General features: G+C 40.6%; 1 protein-coding gene across 2 annotated transcripts; it reads left to right on the top strand.

Moving 5' to 3' along the window:
* The first annotated feature begins 898 nt into the window (after positions 1–898).
* On the top strand, positions 899–24,384 carry slc6a2 (solute carrier family 6 member 2). 2 transcript variants are annotated; one of them, XM_035629117.2, is made up of 15 exons: positions 899–1,038; positions 1,440–1,911; positions 3,380–3,511; positions 5,245–5,479; positions 13,500–13,638; positions 14,092–14,226; positions 14,885–14,988; positions 16,494–16,618; positions 16,887–16,999; positions 18,382–18,510; positions 19,264–19,363; positions 19,902–20,002; positions 21,492–21,659; positions 22,391–22,462; positions 22,663–24,384. In XM_035629117.2, the coding sequence occupies exons 2-15, from the start codon at positions 1,620–1,622 to the stop codon at positions 22,684–22,686; spliced, it is 1,869 nt and encodes a 622-aa protein (XP_035485010.1). In that variant the 5' UTR covers positions 899–1,038; positions 1,440–1,619; the 3' UTR covers positions 22,687–24,384. The 2 variants fall into 2 exon arrangements, with proteins under 2 accessions (XP_035485010.1, XP_035485011.1); XM_035629118.2 differs by lacking the exon at positions 899–1,038 and adding an exon at positions 1,062–1,288.
* The last annotated feature ends 1,480 nt before the right edge of the window (positions 24,385–25,864 follow it).

Here is a 25,864-nt window from a genome sequence, read left to right as displayed (position 1 = left end):
CACAACTCAAAATATGAGTTTAATTCTTGGCTTGGGAAGTAAACAGAGATAACAACTTAAAATGTACCTGATCATACGAAACAAAGTGCAAAAGAATAGAACTTATTCGGGGAAAAACATCAGTAATAACACATTATCCTTCCTTGTTACCCGATCCTTCACTTTACCATCACTGCAGTTATTCAATCTTCGCGAACAAAAACGCCCCAAACCAGCCCTATTAGGGATTTATAAAAACAAGCACTGGGGAGCAAAGAGGACATTCATTGACTTAAATGGGATGAACTGATCAACCATATCTAATAGAAATCATTGCCCTTGGCAAAAGCTGGAGTACAATTTAATTACACATGGAACACAGTGCTTTTACTGCTTCTTAGAAAACTGTAATTCAATCTGTTCAGAACAGAGACGAAAAAGATAAAGTCTAAATAAAAACATTAAAAAAGTTTTCTTTTAGCCTATGTAAAATTCAAATACTCATGTTGAAGCTGAAGGTATAGGGACCCCGTATGTCTCTTGGAAAACCTTTAATCCAAACAACCCGTCTGAGATGAAGAGACACGGTCTGTCTTTCTACCCTCCTCTAAAAACTCTCTCCTTCAAATTATCAAACATACACAAATCGTATAATGCTTCCATCATGTTTCTTTTCTGAACATAATATTCATTTATAAGAAGGGAGATAGGCCATATCACGCAGCTCTCTATTCGTGAATTAATTTAAAAAACCTCTGTAATCCCGGCTGAATGCTCCAATGTCACGTAAGAAGCAGATGCACAAGTTTATGGGAACTTGAGCTCTGGCAAAAAAAAAAAAACGATCATGCCAAGCCAACGTCAAACTGGAGAGAAATTGGTCAATTATAAAATATCACGTGGAGGAGAGGGAGGAAAGCGATTTAAAAGCTCGCATTTTATATCGTCTCTGCTGGAGAAGGCGAGTCTCATAGCTCCTTCAGAATGGGCAGTCGTCCCTCAGACGCATCTGGACAGCGAGAGCATCTGGTCATGGAGCGGTGTCCCTAGCTTCACCAAGTACGGAGGAAAGCCTTTCAGACTTTGCAATGCTTTACTAACGGCGACTTTTTTTCAACAACATTTATTTTATCAGCAAAGAATTGTTTGAGTAGATTGTTCCACGCACAATGCGCTGAACAAAAGAGGCATTCGCTCTGAAGTGTCTTTCACTTGACACCTGCTGCTGCTGCTGCTGCTGCTGTGCATCAGACTACAGACAATGTTTTATCTTAATACTGCACTTGTGTTCGTTGCACACAGACTTTAGGTATGTCTGCTATAGGAGGAAGAATGTCACAAATGACAGCCCTAACCTGTACTTGTCGCCGTGCGTAACTTCCTTGGAACTTTACGCACGAACGCCAAACCTGTCTAAACTCTTTTTTTGTTGTAATCTCCTTCTCTCCCCTCCTCTCCAGCCCATGAACGCAGAGGTCTCTGCTGTAGTGTCGGCGGAGAACGCTCGTTCATCTGGGGTTCTTCAGCGGGACTGCCGTCCGCGTTCTAGCGCGCCGACTCAGGCCATCAGCTCCGCCGGAACCCGCAGGGGGTCGTGAGAGCGTCGGGCCGGCGTGCGCCTCGTACGCACCGCAGAGAAGATGAATATCCAGGTTGCGCCGGAACACAAGCTCTCGTCAGTGGCCCCGCTGAAACAGTGCAATGTGGAGAAAAAGGAGGTAGAACTGATACTGGTCAAGGACCAGAATGGCGTCCAATACACCAATTCCTCCATCGTCCCCACCCCTGGCAACGCAGGTCCTCCTGGATCCACCGATGAAGAGCGAGAAACTTGGGGCAAGAAAATTGACTTTCTCTTGTCGGTCATTGGCTTCGCGGTGGACCTGGCCAATGTTTGGAGATTTCCTTACTTGTGCTACAAAAATGGAGGGGGTGAGTAAACCATGTATTTCTGATAGATGAATGTGCGCAGATGATCAGAGAGATGCGCGTCTCTTAGGTTTAAGTATTACATCCTTATAGTAAATGTGATTTTAAACAGCGCCTATGATTTTCTACTTTAACTTTTAAATGTTGTTAAAACCATCTCACAAAGTAAATGCCACCGCACAGTGATCATAGATCAGATTTTAGTAATTTTGTTGAACTGTTGTTCTAATTTGGTTCTTATTGCAGTGTCTCAGGTGTATTCATGAGCGAGTGCATTCATGTTAAATGACGAAGGGAATATCTTAAATCTTTTCTTCAAGGTATGCACATAAAAAAAAGATAATGTGTAAAACATCCAACTCCTGTACTGTACCAGACATGACTGACGAAAAAAATGTGCCACCGTCTCCTGGCAAATCCACACAATACTTAACACATTTTAAATATCTTGCAAGATTTCTTTGTTAAGACTGGAAATACCATCGTCCCTGTTCACATTTACTCTGCAAGTCTGGATACAAGGTCACCTCAGAACTGTAGTTTCACTGCAGTGAGCAAGGGAAATCAGTAGAGTGACGGGATCACTAACAATCTTTTTCTTTATCTTCAGTCATCAGAAGCTTCAAGACAACATCTACTTGTATACGATTTAAATTCGGATCTTGATAGCTGATTTTAAATATACTTTTATTCGCCCAAACTTAAAATTATGAAAACAAGTGTCTGAGCTCTGTGCTAGTCTGTAAATCAGATTTTTTTCCCCCAGATACTTGCAATGTTTTCAAAACTATTGAACAGTGAAGCAGCACAGTAGTTACTGTGCAATGCATGGTGGAGGCAACAAAGGATGGTTTCAAACCGCCTTGTTTTACCTTCAACACTCATGACAACAGAGTGCTCACTAGAAAGTGTGTGTGTGTGTGTGTGTGTGTGTGTGTGTGTGTGTGTGTGTGTGTGTGTGTGTGTGTGTGTGTGTGTGTGTGTGTGTGTGTGTGTGTGTGTGTGTGTGTGTGTGTGTGTGTGTGTGTGTGTGTGTGTGTGTGTGTGTGTGTGTGTGTGTGTGTGTGTCCATTCTCACGGTGAAAAAAATCAACATGTTGTGCTCAGTGCCCCAGAGGGTCAACTCCACCACTGGGCTGTCAATCATATTGGTCCTCAGCGAAAAACGTATTCATTACTGTAGATAATGTGCCATCCGTGATGGACAATGTCAAGAACAATTCAATTACCGGAGGTCATTTCCTCGTCGGTGGATGTGCTACTGAGGCACAGCATGAAAATAGCTGTGAGCCTTCCTGTGTGTTATGCTGTGGTCTTTTTCCAAGAATGTCAAGGCCGTCAACCGTCCGCCCACCCGCAACTTTTCTTTTCTTTTTCGGGGGGGGTGCTTTCTTTGCAATCAAAATGAATGTCACTCTAACGATGAAAAAAACACTCAATGTCACATAAAATTTTTTCTCTATTTCTCCAGGTGCCTTTTTGATCCCCTACATTCTTTTCTTGGTCATTGCGGGGATGCCATTGTTCTATATGGAACTTGCCTTGGGCCAGTACAACAGGGAAGGGGCAGCCACAGTTTGGAAGATATGCCCCGTCTTTAAAGGTGAACTGTAACGCAAAACACACACACACAAATGTGAAGCTCAATATCTATTTACCTTAGACTCTCATATATCATCTTAAACGGTGCTTACTTGCCGCTCTGTCGTGTCATTTTTGTTGTTGCTTTTCTTCAGGTTCCTTTCATTTCATCCCTTGTCTTCCCCCCTAAAGGGTTCATAGGTGTCACTTTAAGCTGATCTCTCTGCCACATCACCTCTCTGCAACTGAAATGAGAACTTTATACCGCTGTCTATGTTCATGTAAAAGTTGATTAACACCATGAATCTCAAATGAAACAGATTCTAATATGCACTTTATCACAGAGAAAAGCTTGGACCACATTGGAATAAATAATGTGATGTTGTAGACTTATGTTGTGTAAACTTTAAACTGAAGCTGATGCAACCGGGCATTAACAAAACATTTTTTGTTTTTTTCCTGCTGTGATATGAAGTTAACTTTAAATCTAATCCCTGCATAAAGCTGTTAAGACTCTTCTCACTAGCGTTAGTTTCGCAAGAGAAGATCTTACAACGTGTTGGAAAACTATAACTGTAGAGAAGACCTGACCTTCTCTCACTTTTGTAGTCCCTTATTGAATAAATTATTATTTAATACTGTCCGACAACCACCTCGTCGGCACTTCTGAATCAACACCCTTTCCCTGCTTTTGTTGGCGCCAGCGCTAAGGAGAGTTTGTTATTTTCCTGCCTAGAATGAGCGGGTGATGGGTTTATGGACGTCTCTGCTTCCATCACATTCCAGTGGAGTCAAAATGAGCCAGGATGCTTTTTTAAAAATTATTTTTGAATTAGTGAAAAACAATGGAAAGTATGCATTAATGCCCAGTAGATGTGAGTGAATTTGGAGAGGCTGATTAAATGTTTGTTCATCAGGATGTACCCTCCACGACACTGCTGATGTCTGTACCATATGTTGGCAATGGGGCGGCACGGTGGTGTAGACTTTAGCGCTGCCGCCTCACGGCAAAAAGCCTCCCGGTTCGAACCAACAAGGGCCTGTGTGTGTGTGTGGAGTGTGTTCTCTCCGGGTTCTCCGGCTTCCTCCCACAGTCCAGAGACAGGCAGACTTGGGTTAGGTTATGATTAGAGACTCTAAATTGACCACAGGTCTGAATGTGGCCCTGCGATATGTTGGCGATCTGTCCAGTGTCGGCTGAGCGAGACGCGCAACCCTTAAAGCATAAAGTGGTATAGTTAATGGATGGAAGGATGGCTGGATAAGGGCAGTGACATGGTGCGTGAAAATGAACTTAACTGAGTAATACTTAACTATAGGGGATTTTTGTAAAATAAATACACACATACATACATGTCATAAATACACACATACTATGCACAACAGCTCACGGTGGGGGATGTCCTGAATGTTGCGGTCTCTGATACATGCTGACGTAACTGCTTTTCCAGAATGAGCGGCTTTAACCTTGCATTCCACCTGCTATGTGTGATTTGTTGATGCTGCCATATCTCGGGTAACAGCTCATAAATGTCCATTTTTTTACCGTAGTAAAAGTGGAGTTAACACAGGGCAGGCAATATGTAAAACATCTAAGACTGTGTGTCAAGTGAACTTGCACAAGGCTGATGTTCCTAGTTTCTAAACCACTGTAAAGAAAGGAATGTAGGTGCATAACATGACACAGGTATTACATAGAGCTGTGAGAGTAAACCATGGTTTGTCCTCCCTCACCAACAACCCTATGTTCCTCAGGTGTGGGCTACACTGTGATCCTCATAGCCCTGTATGTAGGCTTCTACTACAACGTCATCATCGCCTGGTCCCTCCACTACCTGTTCTCCTCCATGGCCAGCGAGCTGCCGTGGCTCAAATGTGGCAACATCTGGAACAGTGAGAACTGCACGGACCCCAAAGCGATTAACGGATCCGTCCTCGGCAACGGGTCTTACGCCAAGTACAAGATCACCCCGGCAGCGGAGTACTATGAGTAAGTGATTTCACAAAGATATTTTGTCATGAGATGAGATAACGAGATGAGATAAGTCATATTTCTTCAGCCTCACCCTTTTCATTTTCAGTCGAGGTTTAATATACTAAAACAGTTTAGTCTCGTCTTAGTCAAAGAACACTATACACATTCAAACTGGAAAGATAAATAAACATTAGCAAATCTTATGCAACAGCTGTCGCAATATGAGTCAATCAGAAAGTAGCCAGAAGAAAGAAAACCCTCCATTACTAAAAAAGCACCTTGTACAACAGTCCTGATATAAATCGTCTTCTTACTATGTTGAGTTCTGTCAGAGTTGTGGCAGAAAGTTATCAGATCTATTCTGTAACTTGTTGGTCAAAGTGGTAATTTTGTAGTAGATTGTGTTATACAATAAGTGTGTAGATAGTTCATTACCTTTTAAATTTGTAAATGAAAACATTTGCGGTCTTGTTTTACACAAGGGATGCTAAGAACTAAAACACCTACTGCCCAAAAGACTTTAATGAAGACCAAAACATATTTCAAAAATATTAATTCTGATAACCAGTAGATGTGTCAGACAACATTTACCTGTCACGGACCCATTCAGTGTGAACAAAACATTATTGGCCAAGCTGACGGAGCTACTGACTTTCAATGAGTCTGAATTGAGCAATTCCATGTTGTCAAGAGATGCTAATAGATAGGGTTACGCCTCTGTACTTACTCGTTGACTAAATATGGCTGAAAATTATATTTAGCATCTTAACGTTGACATTTACGTACGTCTTGAGGTTAGTTGTTTTCTTCCTAGTGATTTTGTAGCCTCGGGGCTTCTCTCCTAACAAAACTACTCACTCACTGTTTCTCTCAGCTGTGTTTTATTTGAAGAGGGTCCAAGCGTCAACCCCGTCTAGTTGCCATTATGTAATCTAATCTCCTACAGCCATAGCGTTTTAGTGAATGGCTAGTTTCAGGCTTGCGCGCGTTCCGGGTTGCGTTGCTGTTGCTGCCGAATGACCAGAAACACTGTCGAGGTTTGTCGCGGTTTGAAGACACGCCGTGTAATTTCGTCACCTCTTCTTTCGTCAATTACGCTACGTTAGTCCCCTCGTTTTTCGTCAACCATGCTGATATCGTCACAGTTGGTGCGTAATGAAGTTGGTGTGCCTAGTCATTGTGTCATCTTAGTCATGGAAAAGAAGTCGGTGACGGACATTTTTTTGGTAGTTTCTGTTAATAAAAGTAACACACCTGTGTGGGACTTTTCCACATCTATTGTATGCAAATTTAGGAATCATTCTTTGGTAACATGACTTTTTCAAGTTTTAACAGGAACACAATACTGTTTCTAGTACAAAGGTGCCAAGATTCTTAACTATGAATGGCCAAAAATTAATCTTGGTGGAAGGCCTCGGGCCAAAAATAAATGTTTATGTTATGTGAAATTACATTAGATTAAAATGTATTATATATATTTTTTTTTTTGAAAATTAACACACTGAATCCAAAATAAAATTTCAAAATAATAAAAACCCTACTCTTTAATCTGCCTTACAGTAATTTTATTAATTTGCAGAGACGACCCATATGCTTCTTTTTGGGAGCATAAACCTATTTAAAAGGCAAGACACCTGTCTGACAGAAAGTGACTGCAACTGTGGAAATCTGATTATGTACTTTTAAGCTGCACAAAATGTACATTCTGTAGTCATTACGTTTAGGAATTTACAGCAGGAGGAGAATAATGTCAATGTCAAATGCCATGCGGTGCCAAAAGAAAGGGAGCACGGGCCAAAGTTGGGCGGCCTTGATCTAGTACATCACCAGCAACCGAACGCATCACATAAAGTAACCTTTAGTCACACAGCTGTGTAGTTTCTGTTGCTACCATGCAACTCTCAGGCAAGGCTGAATTCATGCTGAGGTCATAAATCACAAGTCAAGCAATCCAGTAAATGTCCCACTGTGGCGATTTTACTCGCTGTTAAACAGAATCCTGCTACAATGTCATATTTAGTATTCAGTGTTTTCATGAATTCAGAAAGATTAACATACTGTCCCGCAAGTGACTGTCGCCTCTGCGCTCATAGCACTACCTTTAGATTTTACTGTGAATGTTTGTTTGGACAGTTATAAATGATAGTGAGTCAGCACAGTCCACCCAGCAACAGCATCACAGGGAAATTATATTTTTCTTGTTTTGTGGATGTTGTCTGATTAATACGAGCACAGTATGTACATGCCAATGGAACCGCCGTCCGTGTGAGGGTGACGAGTCGCTGAAACACGAACACACCCCAAAAATGATCCAGCCATACAAACGTTTGCACTGTAAAAAAGTGTATACAGAAAGAGATCAAATGTCCACTTTGAAGCGCACAAAAGAAGCCCCATCTGTTTATACTGTACTTCAAAGAAGGCCCAGCTTCTGTGAGGACTGACCGTGCAGCCCAGAGGAAGTCTGTGAGATGAATTGGACAATGCGAGACACATGCTTAGCATGACGCACTGAATATACTGAGCGTGCAACCTGGTTCAGTTCCACTGCCGTTCTGCTGGGCGGCGGTGTCTTGTACATGTATGTTTATTTAATCAGTGTCCCTAGATACCTTTCAGCTTCCAGTCACCCTTCAGACTCGATATGATATAGTGAGTAAATGATGCAACATTGCTCAAAAAGTGTATATGATCCATAAAATCAGGATGCAGGCTATATACTCCAGGTGGACTATTATACTTGAATCATGGTAAAAGAAAATAATCAGTGAGCATGTGCAAAGACAGACTGACAACAAAAGGGACACTTCAAGACAGATCTCGCATGGGGTCCGTCTCTGTAGGGGATAATAAATCCTCTTTCTTGCAGCCAGTTTTGAGCACAGAAGCAATGCCAAGGCACAGCGTGAGGTAGCGAGGCCAACTGAGAAAATAACTCTCTTCCTTCACCTCTTGCACTCAAGTAGTTGTGTACCATACAGTACAGCACCATTCTGGTTTTGTAGGGTACTGGGGGATGTAACGTTTTTGAATAACGGGGTTAGAATTTGGGATCTTAAAAGGAACTTGAACTGTAGTTGTATTCTATCTTTATGACCCGCTGAACTATAATCTGGACTTTTGGGAATAAATTGGAAGGAATGTATGCCGTAGTTATCATTTTACTACTGGGTACCTATTCTTTGACCATAAAACTGAGCAAATATCTGGAACTTTCAGGGAAGTCGGAGAGAGGACTTGTGTGTCACTCGATTTATCTCATGTGATTTTATTTTAAAATGACCTTATTACCAACCAAGGCCCAACAGTCCTCTTAAATTCAATCAAGCTGCACCAAATTGCACAAACTCATAGTTATCATTTCCCTAAATACTCCTGTTTTTTCATCAAGATCCATGCATTATTACCTCGTTATGTTTTCACCTCTGTCCGTTCGTCCATTTGTTCTTTTTCAGCAGGATTACGCTGAAACTTAATGAATGGTTTTCCACAAACTTTGGCGGAAAATGGCCCATTGGGAAAGACAGAACCCGTTAAATGTTGGCATGTATCTAAACGGGCGGATCCCGGAAACCTTCTTAATGGCAATGAGCCATAAAAACAGGGAAAGATTTGGTAGTCCAGGCTTTTTTGGCCACTTGCAGGAAGTGGTGAACATGGCACTGACATATTATCAGCTCATTAAGTTCTTATGGTGAACTGTTATCAAGTCAACCGGCAGACATAGAGCAGCATTAGCATTTATTTGGAGTTTTGAGATAAGTTCAAAATCCTCTCGTATTGTGCCTCTTATTACAACCGTGACCCAATTGCATTATTTGTTTGGATTGTCCATCCGACCCACAATGTGATATTTCAGGACTGCTTTGACGGAATCCCTTCAAATTTTGCACACATGTTAACCTGAACTCAAAGATGAACTGATAAGAATTTTTGGAATTACAAATTCGTTATCTCAAGGTTTGTCTTTGGAATTTATCCACATTTGTCACAAACATTCACTTGGACTCAAAGAATAGCTGATCAGATTTTAGTCAAAGGACAAAAGACAAGTTCATTGTGACTATACCGGCTAGTTGCACACGAGGCCTGTCTGCCTTTTTGGTGCTGGGCAAGCAGTGCACATTGGGAGCGTTTTCCACTGAAATCAGTTTCCTGTGCCATGTAAGAGGTATATGTGCAGGCTATAAACAAGAATAATGAAAGCTTAAAGATGCTAAAATGCTTAGGGGAAACTGCAGAGATATTGATTATAGCATCGAAATTGCTTCATCACCAAATATAACATGATGAAAGGGCAATTCAAAAAATATCCAATCAGTCTCTCAACTGAGCTGATCAAATTCAACATGGTGCAGTATCTTACTGTGGCTCCTATAAACTTGAAAAGTTAATAATAACCTCAGTTAATAAAATTAATAATTTTCTAACATGTGCGGCCTCCTAGAATCCTCCCAGATGTTAAACGTCACTGCATCAAGTCAATTAACTTTACAGAAAGAGGCTGGCTCGTTGCTTGAAGGCACACAGATCATGAGGCAGTTGGGAGTGAGCTTTCACAGACTTTCCAGCTGGATGGTCGAGCAGTTTTAATATACTTGCTTCTCCTTTCTGACATTGGAATGGGGAGGGTTGTGTCTGACTTTTTGTGTTACTTTCTGAAACTGGCAATCTGACACTCAAATCCACTGTAAGCAGCGATTGGCTGGATGTTTGAAGGTGAGAAGATAAGTTGAGTTAGTTCGTCTTCTTCCAGGCTATTCCAGGCAACTATCTCTGCAACTTGTGAAGCGTGTGGATTTGAATCTCTCAATGTGGAACCTCTTTATCTGGAGTATTTAGTTTTACTTATTGGAAAGGTTTTTTTGTTTGACCCACAAATTTCACAATTGTCTTCAAATCTGAGCATATCAATAAGTTCAAAGTAAAAAAAAGATAGTGACAAGAACAACAACAACTCACACATCCATATCCTGTCTCTTTAGAGCAAACCTGAAGCAACCACATCTGATTTAATGTCAGGGATAACTATAACCCCTCAGCTGTATTTTGATACCAAGGTGTGTGGTCCTTTTCATTAATTCTGTCTTTCACATGTCATGTTCACATGTCCTGTTCCGGGTTCGTAACCAACATTAAGACCAGCCTGCTGAAAATTCTGTGTCAGCCTCAAGTATACAAAGGCCAACTAATGGCAGTGCCGTGTGTTAGGATAGAAGCATACCAGCTCGTGGAGTGACGAAAAGAGTAAATGTGTTTACAGTAACTGGGCCAAAGGGACCTGGAATGATGTTATAGTGAGCATTTACTGGCAGTGCAATATCAATACTATCAGATGAACAAGGAGGCCTTGGGGAATTACAACACCACACAAGGCCTCTAGGTCATGCACAGACTCTAAATTTCACTATCCAAATAAACCAATGTCTTCATGCTGCTATCTGCCTCCCGGAAGACCTCGTAGCTTTGAATTTATCAGCCAGAGATAAGTAAACGCTAAAGAGGAGCTTCACGGATCCTTCCGTCCCTTTGGATTGTATGTCTGGGCATACTTCAGTTTGCATGTTCCTTGAGGCTTTGTTTGTGTCGAGCCACTTGTGTAAGCAACCGGAGTATCAGATTCGAATCCAGTTCCGCTGTTTATCCACCCATAACAACACATGCCAACTAAATTTGGATCTATGTTGAGAAAAGTCCTGGGACAAATGTCAAGAGAACAAAAGTAAAGTTTAAATGGTTTTACGGCAGGACATTGATATCCAAATAAAACAACCCGCTGCGAGTGTTTCTCATCTCTGGAGAGACATCAGACGTAGTCAAAGACACTGTCACTCTCGTTGGATTCATGTTTGCTCCTCTGGAGATATTTTTCATCTGCTGAGGTCTTGTGAATAGTGTTGGTTTCTGTCATTCCTTAAAACGTACCTCTCAAACAAAGCCTTTTGGTGAACTTGTCCTAATCTCAGTGGCTGTTTGGATGCAATGGAAATGCAAAAAGTAACTTCCTGTCGTGTCCTTCATGGGACTCTGTAAAGTTAGCGTCCATATTTGGCCTATATGCACGCTCTGCATTAATTATGGAGCTGGAGTCAGTTTATCCTAAATTAGGTTATTGTATTTACACAGTTTATCTCGCTTGTTTAACCCAAACATAAACAGAAAAGTAACAATGACAATTTGTGAGTTTGTCTATCCATAATTCCATAATTTTTTTTAAATGCACCTGCAATTTGTGACTCCAGTCTCTCAGTTTTGTGCAGCAGTAAGGAATAGGTCTAAACATTAGTGACACTAGATAATCTGGCTTGTGTCTTCACCATTTTGCAATACCGACCACATTAAGACACACATGCATGGCAGAAACAGATGTAATGGTAAAGAGTTGGGAGGGCTACAGATGTTAGCACCAATGAGGTTTAGCCTCCTTGCTAACACACCCAACCTGTCTGAAGATGCGATATCCAATCAGGTGTAGAACTGAGCTTGTCCACACAACACGCGTTACACAGAGAATGGATTAAAAAAAACCCTCAAGAAATAGTTATGAGGCAATAGATAAGTGCATTAGTTCCTTTCCATATTGTGATTAATAATTGTATATAATAATTGTAAGAAAGACTGACATCTTCTTTGATCCAGAGCCTAATTTATTCTTACAATTATTTGACGTAGCCTACTTCAGAATTTTTCCTTCTTCACCTACAAAATACTAGTTACTAGACACAGAGTGAAGTTGGTTAAACGTTAATGCTGAGCTTGCAAAGCAACATCAAAAGTCTAGTCTCTGACAGTGTAAACAGGGCATGCAACAAAGAATGAAGAGAACTTTTTCTTCATGAATGCAATGTCTTGAGTGACTCTTACAACAACTACAGACAAAAGTTCACAGCTCTTCAGAGTAGGAGCTCTGTAATCTTGCTCCAATGAAAGCATTTCAGCAAAATAAAGAAGGTTCCTGAGCTTTTCCTTTGTAGGCAAAATTCCTCAAGAGGAAGTGATTCCGTGAATGATGCTGCCATGACAGATAATCTACTGGAGAATAGGCTTCGAAAAGCATATACTGAAAATGTTTATGGTTTAATTACGCACTCATGTTCTGTAGCAGTGTTCCTTAAATGATCTGCACACCATTTTAAAAAGGACATTAAGTGAACTGGACCCTGTAGTGTCACCAGATGACAGGACAGCATACCGACAGCAGCTTCTGACCCAAGTGACCAAAACAACTGTACGTAATGTACGAACTCTGCCCCTACTCCACTATTGCACACTGACGTTGTGCGATGTTGCGCTTCCTTCCCGCTACTCCGAGCAGACATTTAAAGAATGAGCTTTCAGCTAGAAACAATTGTTAGCCAGGCGAGGAAAGACACCATTCGTCTCCCCTTGTTTCATTATGTCATAATAAAACACTTGAACTTTTGAACCCCCACACTGATCTGACACTAAGTGTTTGGCTCGAGGACGGCTGATAATAAAGTAGTTAAACAATCCCGGTGGTCATTATTGACGCTTTTACAGCGTCTGCGGGCTGAGTGAAAAAGAGAAAAGGGGGTAATTTACTTTAAAAGCCAGGCAACAGATGGATGTTTCATCCAGCGGCACGTAGCTTTTACCTTGATGCTTTTACATTAAGTGAAAATTATGCAACCGACATGGCAGTTGAATTACATTGAATATATCTTATCAGCGTTAAACTGAGTTGACATGATGTAAAGCATGTCTCGAGAGACTCTCACTGTGTTGTGGCCTGTTGTGTGGGACTCTCCCGGCTACTGGAACACCAGGGTGGGCCTGTTCAACGAAAACACCACTAAATGTCAAGATGTTGACAAAAAGAACAACATAAAATAACATTATGTCTGTCATATCATACTCAAAGTAATTATGCTTGAAAAGTGTCAGCATTCATTATAGCGCCATGAATTATAATGCACATTTTTTTTTATTTTACAGTAAATCAAAATTGAAAAAGGGTCCTCTAGATATCATGGTACAATTTAATTTTTTTCATTTTGTCTGTGTCCTCTTGCAGGCGGGGTGTGCTGCATCTCCACGAGAGTAGGGGTATCCAGGACCTGGGCCTGCCTCGCTGGGAGTTGACCTTATGTCTGGTTGTGGTGGTCTTCATCCTCTACTTCAGCCTGTGGAAAGGTGTCAAATCCTCAGGGAAGGTACAGAGGCCTTTGACCACCAACCAACAATAAATGCTGCTTTATCCTTTTTTTCTTTTCATTTTATCCTCTTTTCATTTCCCAAAAAATACAGCCTGAACTGTTTTGTGGCAATAATAGCATCTGTGCAATAATTTGTAGCTTCTGTTATGAAGACATTTGCTGGCATTCCTCGATATAAACTGATGGTTTTGGGTCAACAGGCAGTGTAAGGGCTGTAATGGACTCTAATTCAAGCAACAAACTGGAGCAATGTTTTTTAAGTTGTAATACTCACTACATAGGGCGTAAAACATATGTTGTGTTTGTGCAGCATAACATCTCACAGCTCTTGGTGTCGGACAGTTTTCTTAAAGTACCACATGGTGTATCAATTTCTGGATGAAAGAAAAAAAGGGGACAATATGATGTGTTTTCATCCCTCTTACCTGTTTGTTCTGCGCTTGTATCTAGGTGGTGTACATCACAGCTACGATGCCCTACGTGGTCCTTTTTGTGTTGCTGATCCGAGGCGTTACTCTACCAGGGTCTATGGCCGGCATCAGGGCCTACCTACACATCGACTTCAAGAGGCTCAACAATCTGGAGGTTAGAGACTTAAATTTTAGTGGGCCTAAGAATGGATTGTTTTATCTTCTCTTAACTCATCCGTTCGTGTTGCAGATAAGAGACATATAGTACATTGACACAGGGATGATTGTTTATTTGAGTGTAAAATCCCAAGTTTCCTCTAATTCTGTGTTACTTGTTGACATCTGGATGGTGTTAACCTCAGGGCTTGTCCAATCTACACAATTCATCTGACGCTCTGAAGGAATAACATTTACGTCAGAGCGGGCGATGTGGAATCAGAGAGCCCTCTTTCAGTCTAACTATAATTAAGTGGGTGGGGCATCTCAAGTCCTGTGGGTTAGAGGCTGGACAGCCATTGGTGCATCCGATGCTGATTGAATTGAATGAATCTACTCTTTACCCACATACTGAAGATATGATCTTCCAGTAACTGAGCTGAGGTATAAGTAATAGGGTTGACAAAAAGTTCAGAACATTTTTGCCCCGAAGAAAAAAAAAGATATATATATACAAATACATTCACAGGTTTTGCAAAGCAAAGGCAGAGACCCCAGATATTTGTCTAAATAATCAGCATTTATATTGGTGACAGTCTGTGTGGTATTGTTGTTTGGAACGGTCTTTTCAGCAAGGTCAAATATTCTGTCTTGTGCGTCCCTAACTTTTGCCGTAGGTGTGGATTGATGCTGCCACCCAGATATTCTACTCACTGGGAGCAGGATTTGGTGTGCTCATTGCATTTGCCAGTTACAACAAATTTGACAACAACTGTTACAGGTAAGCGTTTGCAGTGCATTTGTGACATTTGACAGTGCCAAACAAGCCCCGAGGCGACACAACATCCTGGTGTTTTTTGAGCGGTGACTGGATCACAAAGCAGTACACGTGATGCTTGTCTTTCCAGGTGACCCCCAATGACCAGGTGTCAACGGGAAAGATAAAGCACAGGCCAGGAAGAGTTGCCAAATTATAGTCCAGGGCTGTGTGTTGACTGATTTGTCATAGTGCTGCTCTTCCTCAGAAAAAAGCAGGCCTGAGGTTGGTTCATGTTTTTCCACATCTAATAGGATATGGAGGTGCTGTTAGAGACAGATACTGGTTGTAAATAGCAGAAAAAACATATCTTGCTGTAGTTACACAAAATTGCTTTGAGAGTTAATCCTGCTGCAGTAAACTAACACTTCTGATCCTCCAGCGGATGAAATATAATGCAGAGTGTCTGTGACTCTGGCGGAGGAATCAGACGCAGAGATCAGTCCGGAGACCAGGGTTTAAGATAAAAGGCTTAGTCTTTACTCGCAGTCCAATTGATCATACACAAGTAGTTAGTTCACATAAGGCAACCAGAAGCGTTCACAGATACTGTACAAGCAAACGTCATACACTAGGAAAAGGAATGAAACACGAGGAAAAATGCAGTCCTGAGTGGCAAAAGAACAATGGAATGAATAGACATCTGGTTTACCAGTACAATATATTGGAAACTGACTAACAGAATTGTAATCAAAATAAAATAGTCAAATAAAATAGAAATCTATAATTTTCGAGTCAAAACACAACCAGAGCAACACTTGAACCCAGCCAGTTTTCAATTGTACAATGGACACAAATTTCTTCCTCCAGTGCTGCTTTGCCTTATGTTGGCCCTCATGTCTTTGTGGAAAACATATTTTGTCATATCCGTCCTCTGTTTGTCACATAGATGGGGTTTTTTTGTTTGTTGAATAAACAAATTCAAAATAATATAAAAAGATCAGAGAGAAAATCAGTGGGAAGAAAATGTTTCACTGAGACGTTTCTGGTTCCTCCGCCCAGGAGGTGGCCGACAACCACAGGTGTGTGGCCACAACAGCGCACTCATTACTGATCAAACCACCGACCGGGAGCAGAGAACAAAAGCTGCTCATTAACCTGGACATTGCTCCTAAAACACAGTGTTCAGCGGAAGATCGACTCATAGAAAACTTACAGCTTATCAAGTAACACTTGCCGCAATTTCAACCTTATTTATACGTGACCCAATACAATTGAAATGGCTTCAGCTGTCATTCGTATTTCTATAAACATCACCACTGATATTAATCGTGATTAAGCCAGGTCAGTAACACAAATGCTTTTAATGTTCAGGTCTCTGTTCAAAAAGAAGGTGAGTGAATCCCAAGACAGGCTTCAACTGGAAACACAAATTTCCTCAAACAGTTGAGGATTGAAAAAAAATGGAAAATGCAAGAATCTTGTTTTTACTTTGTTCTGAACTCCTTTGTGGTTTTCTTTTCCTGTAGGGATGCTCTCTTGACCAGCACTGTGAACTGCGTCACCAGTTTCTTCTCAGGGTTCGCCATCTTCTCTGTGCTTGGATACATGGCTGATAAACATGGAGTGAAAATAGAAGATGTGGCAACAGAGGGTAAGAATAATTTTTTTTTTGCAATTGCTATTGAAAAAACTAATATGGATAATGATTCAAACATAATTATATGTATATATATATAATTAAATGCATCTTTCATTCTGGACATCATACATTGTGTGTGTGTGTGTGTGTGTGTGTGTGTGTGTGTGTGTGTGTGTGTGTGTGTGTGTGTGTGTGTGTGTGTGTGTGTGTGTGTGTGTGTGTGTGTGTGTGTGTGTGTGTGTGTGTGTGTGTGTGTGTGTGTGTGTGTGTACACTTACAGGGGCGGGATTGGTGTTCATCATCTACCCCGAGGCGATCTCTACACTACCTGGATCAACAATTTGGGCCATTGTGTTCTTCATCATGTTACTGACTCTGGGCATTGACAGCTCGGTGAGTCCCAGCGAACACTCCCAGACTGCGCTATGCGATAGACCATATCTTTAAAACCACAAGGGGGGAATCTTTTTAGCAGGCTGGAATGGACAAAATACCCTGCTCTATACATGGATAGATAATGATGAGATACACTAATGCTAAACGTTTCAAAAATGTTGCAGGTAAATGCACAAAAACAAGAAATAAAAGTGAACTGATGAAATACATGCAATACAACAGAGGTTTGCACATTGCTTTCGCTTGTACAAAGGAGCAGACATAGATGAAGTCTGGAAAAAACAGTGCAGACACTGTGTATATGTCAAGAAACCTTTAGGATAGTAATGATGTCCACACAGTGTAGTGCTGTAAGACTTTATCTACTGGGTTTCCACATGGAACCTGCAAACTCTCTTTACCCAGAGCATAACAGTAGATTACACAGTACAATCCAGAAATCAAGGCTACTCAAGGTTGAGTTTTTTTTCTCCTCTTGTTCACAATACCCCCCCTGCTCGCAGCCTCGATAATTATTACAACTCAGGGTCTGAGTGATGTTAAAAGAGGCGGTCCAGCATCTGCCATTTACATGAATAAACACGCAGGCTCACTTAATTACTTAATAAGATTCTTTTAACAAAATAACAGCAGTGACTTTCATGTTTGAGGGGGGCAGTAAAACTGTAAACCAAGCTGGTTCTTGACGACTTATGTCATGGTTTTGGGCAAGTTGTGAAATCTAAAGAATAACAGTCCAGTAAAATGTTTCCATGTGACTGTAAAATGCGACTCCTTTGACATTTCAAAAGCCAGCAGTAATTCAAGCAAACATCCTGGCGCTCGGATGTTAAATAAACAAAGGTCTCTTATCTGTCGGCAAATGTCTCAGTCCCATTTGCTCTTTCTTTCAAACCATTTATCAAGCAGATCAGATGAACACAATGCCGATATTAAATACTGTGATGTACGTAGGTATGTACGCGACCCTCAAAGGATAAGTGGTAAAGATAATGGATGCATGTATGGCACATGTATTTTACATCCCAAAAAAATGTATTTTCATGTTGTTGTTTCTAAATGGACGTATGCAGGAGGGATTTTAAGAAATAATTCATAATTACTATCATTCATACTTCGAAGGGGTTAACTGTTATGAGTGTTGTTCTGTTTTTCTGACTCACATTTCATGTTATTGAAGATTGCATATGACAGTATACATATATTGTCACCATGCCTGTTCAGAATAACGTACAGTACTAGATGTATCTGTATATTCAAGCATACAGTACTTTCAGAGATATTGATAACAAACTACACTTTAATCTAGGCATCAAAGTGAATCCATAGACCAAAAGGGCTTCATGAGTATTGTGTGTCTGTCTTTCTGTGTCCATTAGATGGGCGGCATGGAGGCGGTCATCACAGGCCTGACGGATGATTTTAAGTTCCTCAAGAGGAACAGGAAACTCTTCACCTTCGCCACAGCCTTTGGAACCTTCCTGGTGGCCCTGCTCTGCATTACTAATGTCAGTGTCAAGCGTCATCGTGTCACCATACAATTACACTCTGCACTTAAGTGAAGTTCATGTCAAAAACCCACAACCTAATGCTTGGTGATGTAATGTTTCACTCTCTGTTTCAAACCCACTGTACAATACTGTGCATAGCAGAACCAGTGCAAGCGTGGCTGTTTGACAGGAGTAAACATTGTTTCAAAACATATTAATTTAGGGTGATGCTTGAATTCAAGGAGAACTGAGTCATAAAATCGCGGATCAAAATCACAGAATTAACCTGCATGCCACCCTTTCCTGGAAATTGGCACTAAAGTCTCACGATGACGACAGTCGAAGAAATTATCAAAAGACCCGTTACCTCACGTTAACCGACACATTCGAATTGGATTAAAGCTGCACATGGTCTCTTCTCCCAAATCAAATCATTAAAAGTATTGGGGAAATGAACGATGCCTTTCCCAGGCTAATTCCCTTGCACAGGATAGAGATTGTACCTCCCAGGATACAAATCAAAGTTCAAATGCTCACAAAACCCTGTCAACATCATGTGAGGCTCGTCTGTGCTCAGACTTCAACTCCTCAAGGTGCACTGCAATTCAGCCCGAAATGAAAGCAAGCAGATACAGTGAGTAAATGATAAGTCCTGTGCTTATTGACTGCAAACAGGGGTCCACTTATCTTCAAGAGACAAACACAAACAGGAACACAAACACACACACAAACACACTCTGAAATCCTCTCTGTGTCTTCCCCTCTCTGTAGGGTGGGATCTATGTGCTGACCTTGTTGGATAAGTATGCTGCAGGGACTTCTATACTTTTTGCTGTGTTGATAGAGGCCATTGGAGTGTCATGGTTTTATGGTAAGATATTTACATTACATGACACATTATTTAGGCATACACTCCCCCCCCCCCACTGCAAATGACATTAGCATCATTAGACTTTTTGCAAAGGACATTGCAAAGAAATTAGCGAGCTCAAGGAAAGAAAAATGATACACGATGAGACTTGTATCAGCGGATGACAGAAGAATCCACAAATGAGACGGAAGGTTTTAGGTTCAACAATGCCAGGCAAATTTATTAGTACAGTATAGTGCATTGTCATACATAGGCAATCAGATGTGCTTTAGAGAAATAAAAGAAACACAAACAGTGCAGATATGAAGCATGAGAAAATGTTAAAAAAGGGTTAAACATTAAAAAAAAAATGTAGAAACAGTATAAAAGCACAAATTGTTAAACCAAAAAGTCTAATTAAAGTGCAGGATCAAATGATTAATTGAAGGCATTGGAAAATGGAGATGATAGAGACAAAAAAAACCTAGTGACTGAAATTGACATGGTGTTTTCAATGTCACCTTTCCCGTGCATGTGTAACTTGTCACACTCTCTCCAGGTGTGGACCGCTTCAGCGAAGATATCGAGAGAATGATGGGCTTTAAGCCAGGTCTTTATTGGAGGCTGTGCTGGAAATTTGTCAGCCCAGCTTTTCTTCTGGTGAGAGGAATAAAGAATACGCATGTAGCCCAGTTTGTGGCTTGTTTCCTGAACAGAAATAATGTTATGTAACGTGTCAGGAAAATGTCAGTATCAATTAATCATATTTGCTTTGCAAGATGTGTGACGCTATCATTCATTCCAGCATGCATTGGAAAATGTAGTTTACGTTTTTTTGTGTGCAGTGCAGAACCAGAGACAGAATTGTAATTGCATCAGAATCAATACCAGCTAAAGGAAATTATTGAAAGTAAGAGTAATTGTTATTGTAAGAGTTTGGGGGGCACAGGAAAAGAAATGCATACATCACAACAAAGGCACACATTAATATTCAATCATCTGCAGCGGTGATTCTGACTTTTTCCTAGAGGGAGGATGGGACTCGGAGGATGGATGGAACATTCTCCACCTCCTGGCGAGTCTATCACTGCCTGGTGAAATAACTACCTTGCTACTCCACGTGAATTAGAGGACGCACGTGTCTGGGCCAGCTGTTGTCCAGGGGTGGGTGGTGACAACCATGTGCCTCATTGAAATACAAATGACTATTGACAGCCCCCCCCCCCCCCGGACAACAGTGCAATTTTGCCAAATCTAGGATCTTTGTGCGAACAAAGGTTCAAAATTGAAATATCAATTACTATTGTTTGTAGGTATGTTTTGATATATAGGGCATCACCCTTAGAAAAAATGCCAATTAAATGGAATATAACAACAATGTGTCCTTCCTGTTATCGTATTTGTTGTGCTAGTAATTGGGAAAATAAGGATTGCACAGCCTAGCAATCATATTCCACTTCATCCAGTCATTTTCTCGCCTCACCATCGATTAAAATATCTAGAGTAAAAAATGTCCTTGTCCAATTGTAGCATTTTGTTGGGCATACTAAATAAGTACAGGCAGGTGAAAACAAGACCCCAAGTCAAGTTATCTTTTGAATTTTGCATTAGCAGGACTAAACACGTCTGTATCAACATTTCTAACTAGAAGCAGCTAAAGCACAATCGTTAATCTTCGCCCTTATCAGAAGGGACAGTTTACATGGACAAAGTAGACGGCTATGGCCTCTGGTAGTCAGAAAAAATAGAGGGGTCTACCGGTGGACTGACCGGACATCCATGATACATAATTGCAAAATGACGTTTCCAGGGACAGAGTGCAGGTAGGGCATGTCATGAGTTTTATTCTAGAACGGGTGAATCAGGTTACAGAAAGGGAGAGTGGTTTATTACGGTGCACACAGACAGCCGGCTCAATCCGGTTTCATGAATTAAAAACTTTTAAAGAAATTACAAAGGGACTCTAATAGGGGGCGCCTGTTCTGATAAAGATGTTTCGGTTCTGGACCTGGTGTCTGTTTTGCTGTTTTATTCATGTCTATCTGTTTCTGTCTCCACAAAAAACCAACCACACACATAGATGTAACTCTCGACTAATGTCTCTAATGTTACTCTTTTTTCCCCCTTTCCTGTCCTCTTCCTTTCACAGTTTGTGGTGATAGCCAGTACTTTGACATCGTCAGGACTAAAGTATGATGACTACACCTTCCCTTACTGGTCCAACGTAGTTGGCTGGGGTGTGGCCATGTCCTCCATGCTGTTTGTCCCCGTATATGCGATATATAAATTCCTCAGCGTACCGGGGACATTCAAACAGGTGAGTATCCAAACATGCTCGTCACAAATAATTGTGACCCACTTTTTAAGAGCTATTTGGTAGATGTGTGAGCAGTCCTTGCCCGACATCTCTGTTAAGATGATCACTGGGGAGGAGAGAATTATGGTCACCACAGTTGCGACTGACGTCAACGCTTTATGAGAACCGTTTGCACTGGTGCACGGTACAAATGAAATTTGACATCACACAAAGTTTAAATAGACATTACATAATAGTAGCCAAATGTAATTGGAGGTAAACAGTCCAATTGTGGCTGAAGCGCTTACAGTATGTTTGTCCTTCAAACAAAACTTGAGAACGACAATCTGATTGAGGGGGAAACATATCTTGATGACACTGTGAGAACGCTCTCAGATGAATTCACTTCAAAGCGTCGAGAGTTAATGTTCCTAATTATCCAAGCAGTGGAGAGATAGTTTTAATTCCTCAGAAGTACACCAGTGACTCACTCTACTATAAGAGTTCCCACATTGCTTTGGCATTTCCCATTGTTCATTTTGGCCTGGGGATTCCTCTCAGGTTCTAAGGACACACGTTGATCCTGTTTACACGGCTGCATTCTCCTCATAAGGATGAAAACCATGATAATTAAAAAAAAAATCCAAAACATATCCGTTACGTCTTTTTGTCCTTGGCTATTTCACTTTTCTGCGGGCGGTTCTTAGTACCTATGTGTTGAGAATGATGTGTTGTAATTGCTTCTTTTGCAGAGGATAGCCTACTGTATCACTCCAGAACACGAACATCACTTGGTGGCTGAAGGAAACATACGGCAATTCAAAGTAAGGGCAAATTTTTCCGTTTGTCTACCTCTGAACACATGAAATTTGTGCACCCGACCAAGTGCTGCCAATGTGTCAAAAAGAGCAAGTTGAAGAGTAGGAGACTTATGTTGGATGTACGCTTTTTACAAAGTGGCTTCTAACAACGAAATCTCTTTTGACATCGAGTCACACGACTTTCTGTTGTATGTTTTTTCCAGCTCAGGCATTGGTTGGCCATCTGATGACAAATACCCAGAATTCCCTCATCCATTCTCACATCTGTTGTTTGGAGTTCCTGTGTGCCACCAGTGGTCGGACACACGAGGAGAGCAACAAGCTCCACCGTCTCCCCGCAGCCCCTCCCCTGGGCATTCACCACCCAAGGCCTGTGTTGTCAACAGCAGCTTTAAGCACTTTGATTTCAGAGTCATGCCTGTTCATATTTTGAAACCATTCTATGACTTCAGCTCATAAGGGAGGGGCACCCCATGGACATCTTTATGGTTTTTATATACTATTTTAAGTATTATTGTTATACTATTTAATTTCTATAGTTTGTGATGTGACTATGATTTCCTTGACGGGATAGAAACGAAAGAAAATATATTAGAATATAAGCCAAAACAATTCCCTGTCGCTATTACTGAGCAGGAGACACAAATATTTTCGTTTTTTAAACTTCTTTTTAGGCCCGTGATTATTTATTATAATCATGTAATTAGTATTATTGTCGCGTCACTCTGTTGGCTGAGTTGCTTGTATGTGTCAGTGCCTTATCAAGCGAGACACTCCATGTTTCTTACAGTCCGTACAGGAAGAAATACGATGATAAACTGTGTTGACTCAGGAACCCACTAAACCGAACCACAGTTTGTGGATGGCTCCGCTCGGTGTTGAGCTGGTCCTTTGAAAGTCAAGGCAAAGAGCTGGAGGTCAACAGAGCATTGAGGTCGACCTCCTTTGCAGCGGGAAAACAGGCCTGATATAATGCTTTTGTCACATGTTACAGAAAAGGGAAAAATGCATGCATCGCTCCAAAGCTTATGATAAAAAAAGAAATAAAAAAAATATATGGCTGAACCTGGTCTGGCTGCTCACCTAAGATGCAGGAGGAAAATTCAGCAAAACAAATGGCATAACTGTTACAGTTTTGTATTATTCTTGTGCGGCTTTGACTTCTTCTTCCGTCTGTTCAGTGCTTCGAAGGAATATTTGTGGCTTTTTCTCCATAGACGGCGAGAAAGAGGTGAAGGAGAGAGTGTGAGAGAAAGTGTGAGTGTGTATTCAAATTTCGTTGCCTCTCATACATGGAAGAGCGACTATGTTAAGCAGTTAATATACAACTCTTATTCTTTAACCGACATATCTTGTGATGTTAATCTTTTCCAGTACCTTAGAAGTGCCATTATGTCCACTTACGAATGTTTTTTGATCATCATCTTCTGTTTTCTTTTTTTCTTTTTATTTATTGGAATGAAGTTGAAGTTGAATATTATCCTTGAATCATAACAGGACACCCTTACCGAAAGGAATGACGCCACAAAGAAAAAAACTAAACGAAATTATGTGGAATATATAAGAAGATATAAAAATATATATATAAATATATTCTTTTGTTATATCTAATCTTGTATTTATCAAATTGTTTATAACAGAACGTGAATGTAAAGTATTTTAAACGTTAATCTCCACAATCATAACATTGTGTTAGATGTATAGCTAAGATGGACTATTTAGAAAAAAAATATTCTATAGTGTTATCCTATGTCACTTTGTCACGTACAAATGTGATTCAATACACCCCTGGCTTTCCTGGACTATGTTTACAAAATGACTGTGTACAATAGCAACGTCCTGTTGAACGTGAGTGACAACTATCTACTATGAAGAAGTCTGAAGTATTCACATTATGATAATAAAGAATTTCTTCTTCACACAAATTTGAAGGCCATGTGTTGTGATTCATGTGAGACTTTCAGGCAAAATAATGTAGTCTTTTCTTGTTTGTGATCATCTTTTCTTATAATGCTTTAATGTGTGTATTGCACAGATTGCCAGATTCATAATAGACTGCCTTTTTTTTAAAGGTACAAAAACAATGTAGCAGGAGCAGAGATATCCAGTCTCTTAGTCCACACATTCTTTTTCCTTGTTAAAAACTAACTCACCTTGCTAAGCAGCTTGCTTTTCTGGCAACCTTCCAAGTTGTTCACTTTCAACTGAACCACAATGGCTCGGGCAGTGACTGTTATCAACAATGACAGAAAGAAGTTAGTGTCCATGCTTCTATAGCATCAGTAATACCATTAACAAATGGTTTTTATTTGTTGATAGAAGAGCAAATAATCGCACCGACGGCTTTTCTCAATGGAAAAGATCTTGTCTGTGTTCTGCTACCCAAGAGCTGCAACCTTCAGTGTGTAAAATCAGCCATAATCTGCACTTTGATGAAAATGTTACGATCTACATATTACTATTACTAATCTAATTATTAAGTATCTCCATAAAAAGTTCCCTTTGTCTGATGTAATATGTTTTTCACTTGTAATGGGTCATGAGTTAAGTTTTGTACAGGTAGAAGACATTTTTTGTAAAGAGTTGGTCGTCTGTAGTCCCAGCAAGGGGTGGTCCAAATACATTGGCATGACAATATATGAACAAATAAAAACTATGTTTATGTATCAGCATATCTATGAAAAGGGAATATGGACATTTGCAATATAATTGACTAATCTTAATGATAATTTACAGTCTGTATTTAGCATTACTGATAACAGTTTTTTTTTTACATGTTAATGGTCTGTACTGTACCTCACTCCCTTCTCGGACATCAGAAACTTGACTAACTCTGTTTAGTTTTTCTACTGACTGTGGGCCTCTAATAGCGGCTGACTGCGCCTTCGCACTGTCTAATCCCTTTGTCCGCCTGCTGTACCACTGGCATACAGCCTTAAGTGTCCATTCTCTGTGCCTTTGCTTGGTAAGCTACTACTGTTCAAGAACCTCTGCTGCAAACATGGCAGGTTTCACATTCATTGACTCCCCTTGAAGAAATAATTTCCAAAAAAGGCTACACACAATGTAAGTGTTCCGGATAGCGGTGCTGATGAGGTCTTCAGTGACTCGGCTGTATCCTAAATGTACAAATCACCAATAACAGTAAAAACTACACTCAACTGTTCAAAATCTGTCTTTGCACTGTCAGAGCATGTATCATCTTTTACTCACTGACACGTTTGATTACCAATCTTTGTCTTTTCCTTTCCACTGTGAACACACTATACTGAAAACCAATATGAGTGCTGCAGGTTTTGCTTGCATGTCTTGTTTGCCATAAATAAGAAACTAGGTTAACAAAGCATAATGTTAATGTGCAGAAACGAACAAGGCAGATGAGCAACCATCTTAATGCCAAGAAGT

The sequence above is a fragment of the Scophthalmus maximus genome, chromosome 4 (assembly GCF_022379125.1).
Source record: "Scophthalmus maximus strain ysfricsl-2021 chromosome 4, ASM2237912v1, whole genome shotgun sequence".
Lineage (NCBI taxonomy): Eukaryota > Metazoa > Chordata > Actinopteri > Pleuronectiformes > Scophthalmidae > Scophthalmus > Scophthalmus maximus.
This window is presented reverse-complemented; position numbering and strand designations above follow the sequence as displayed.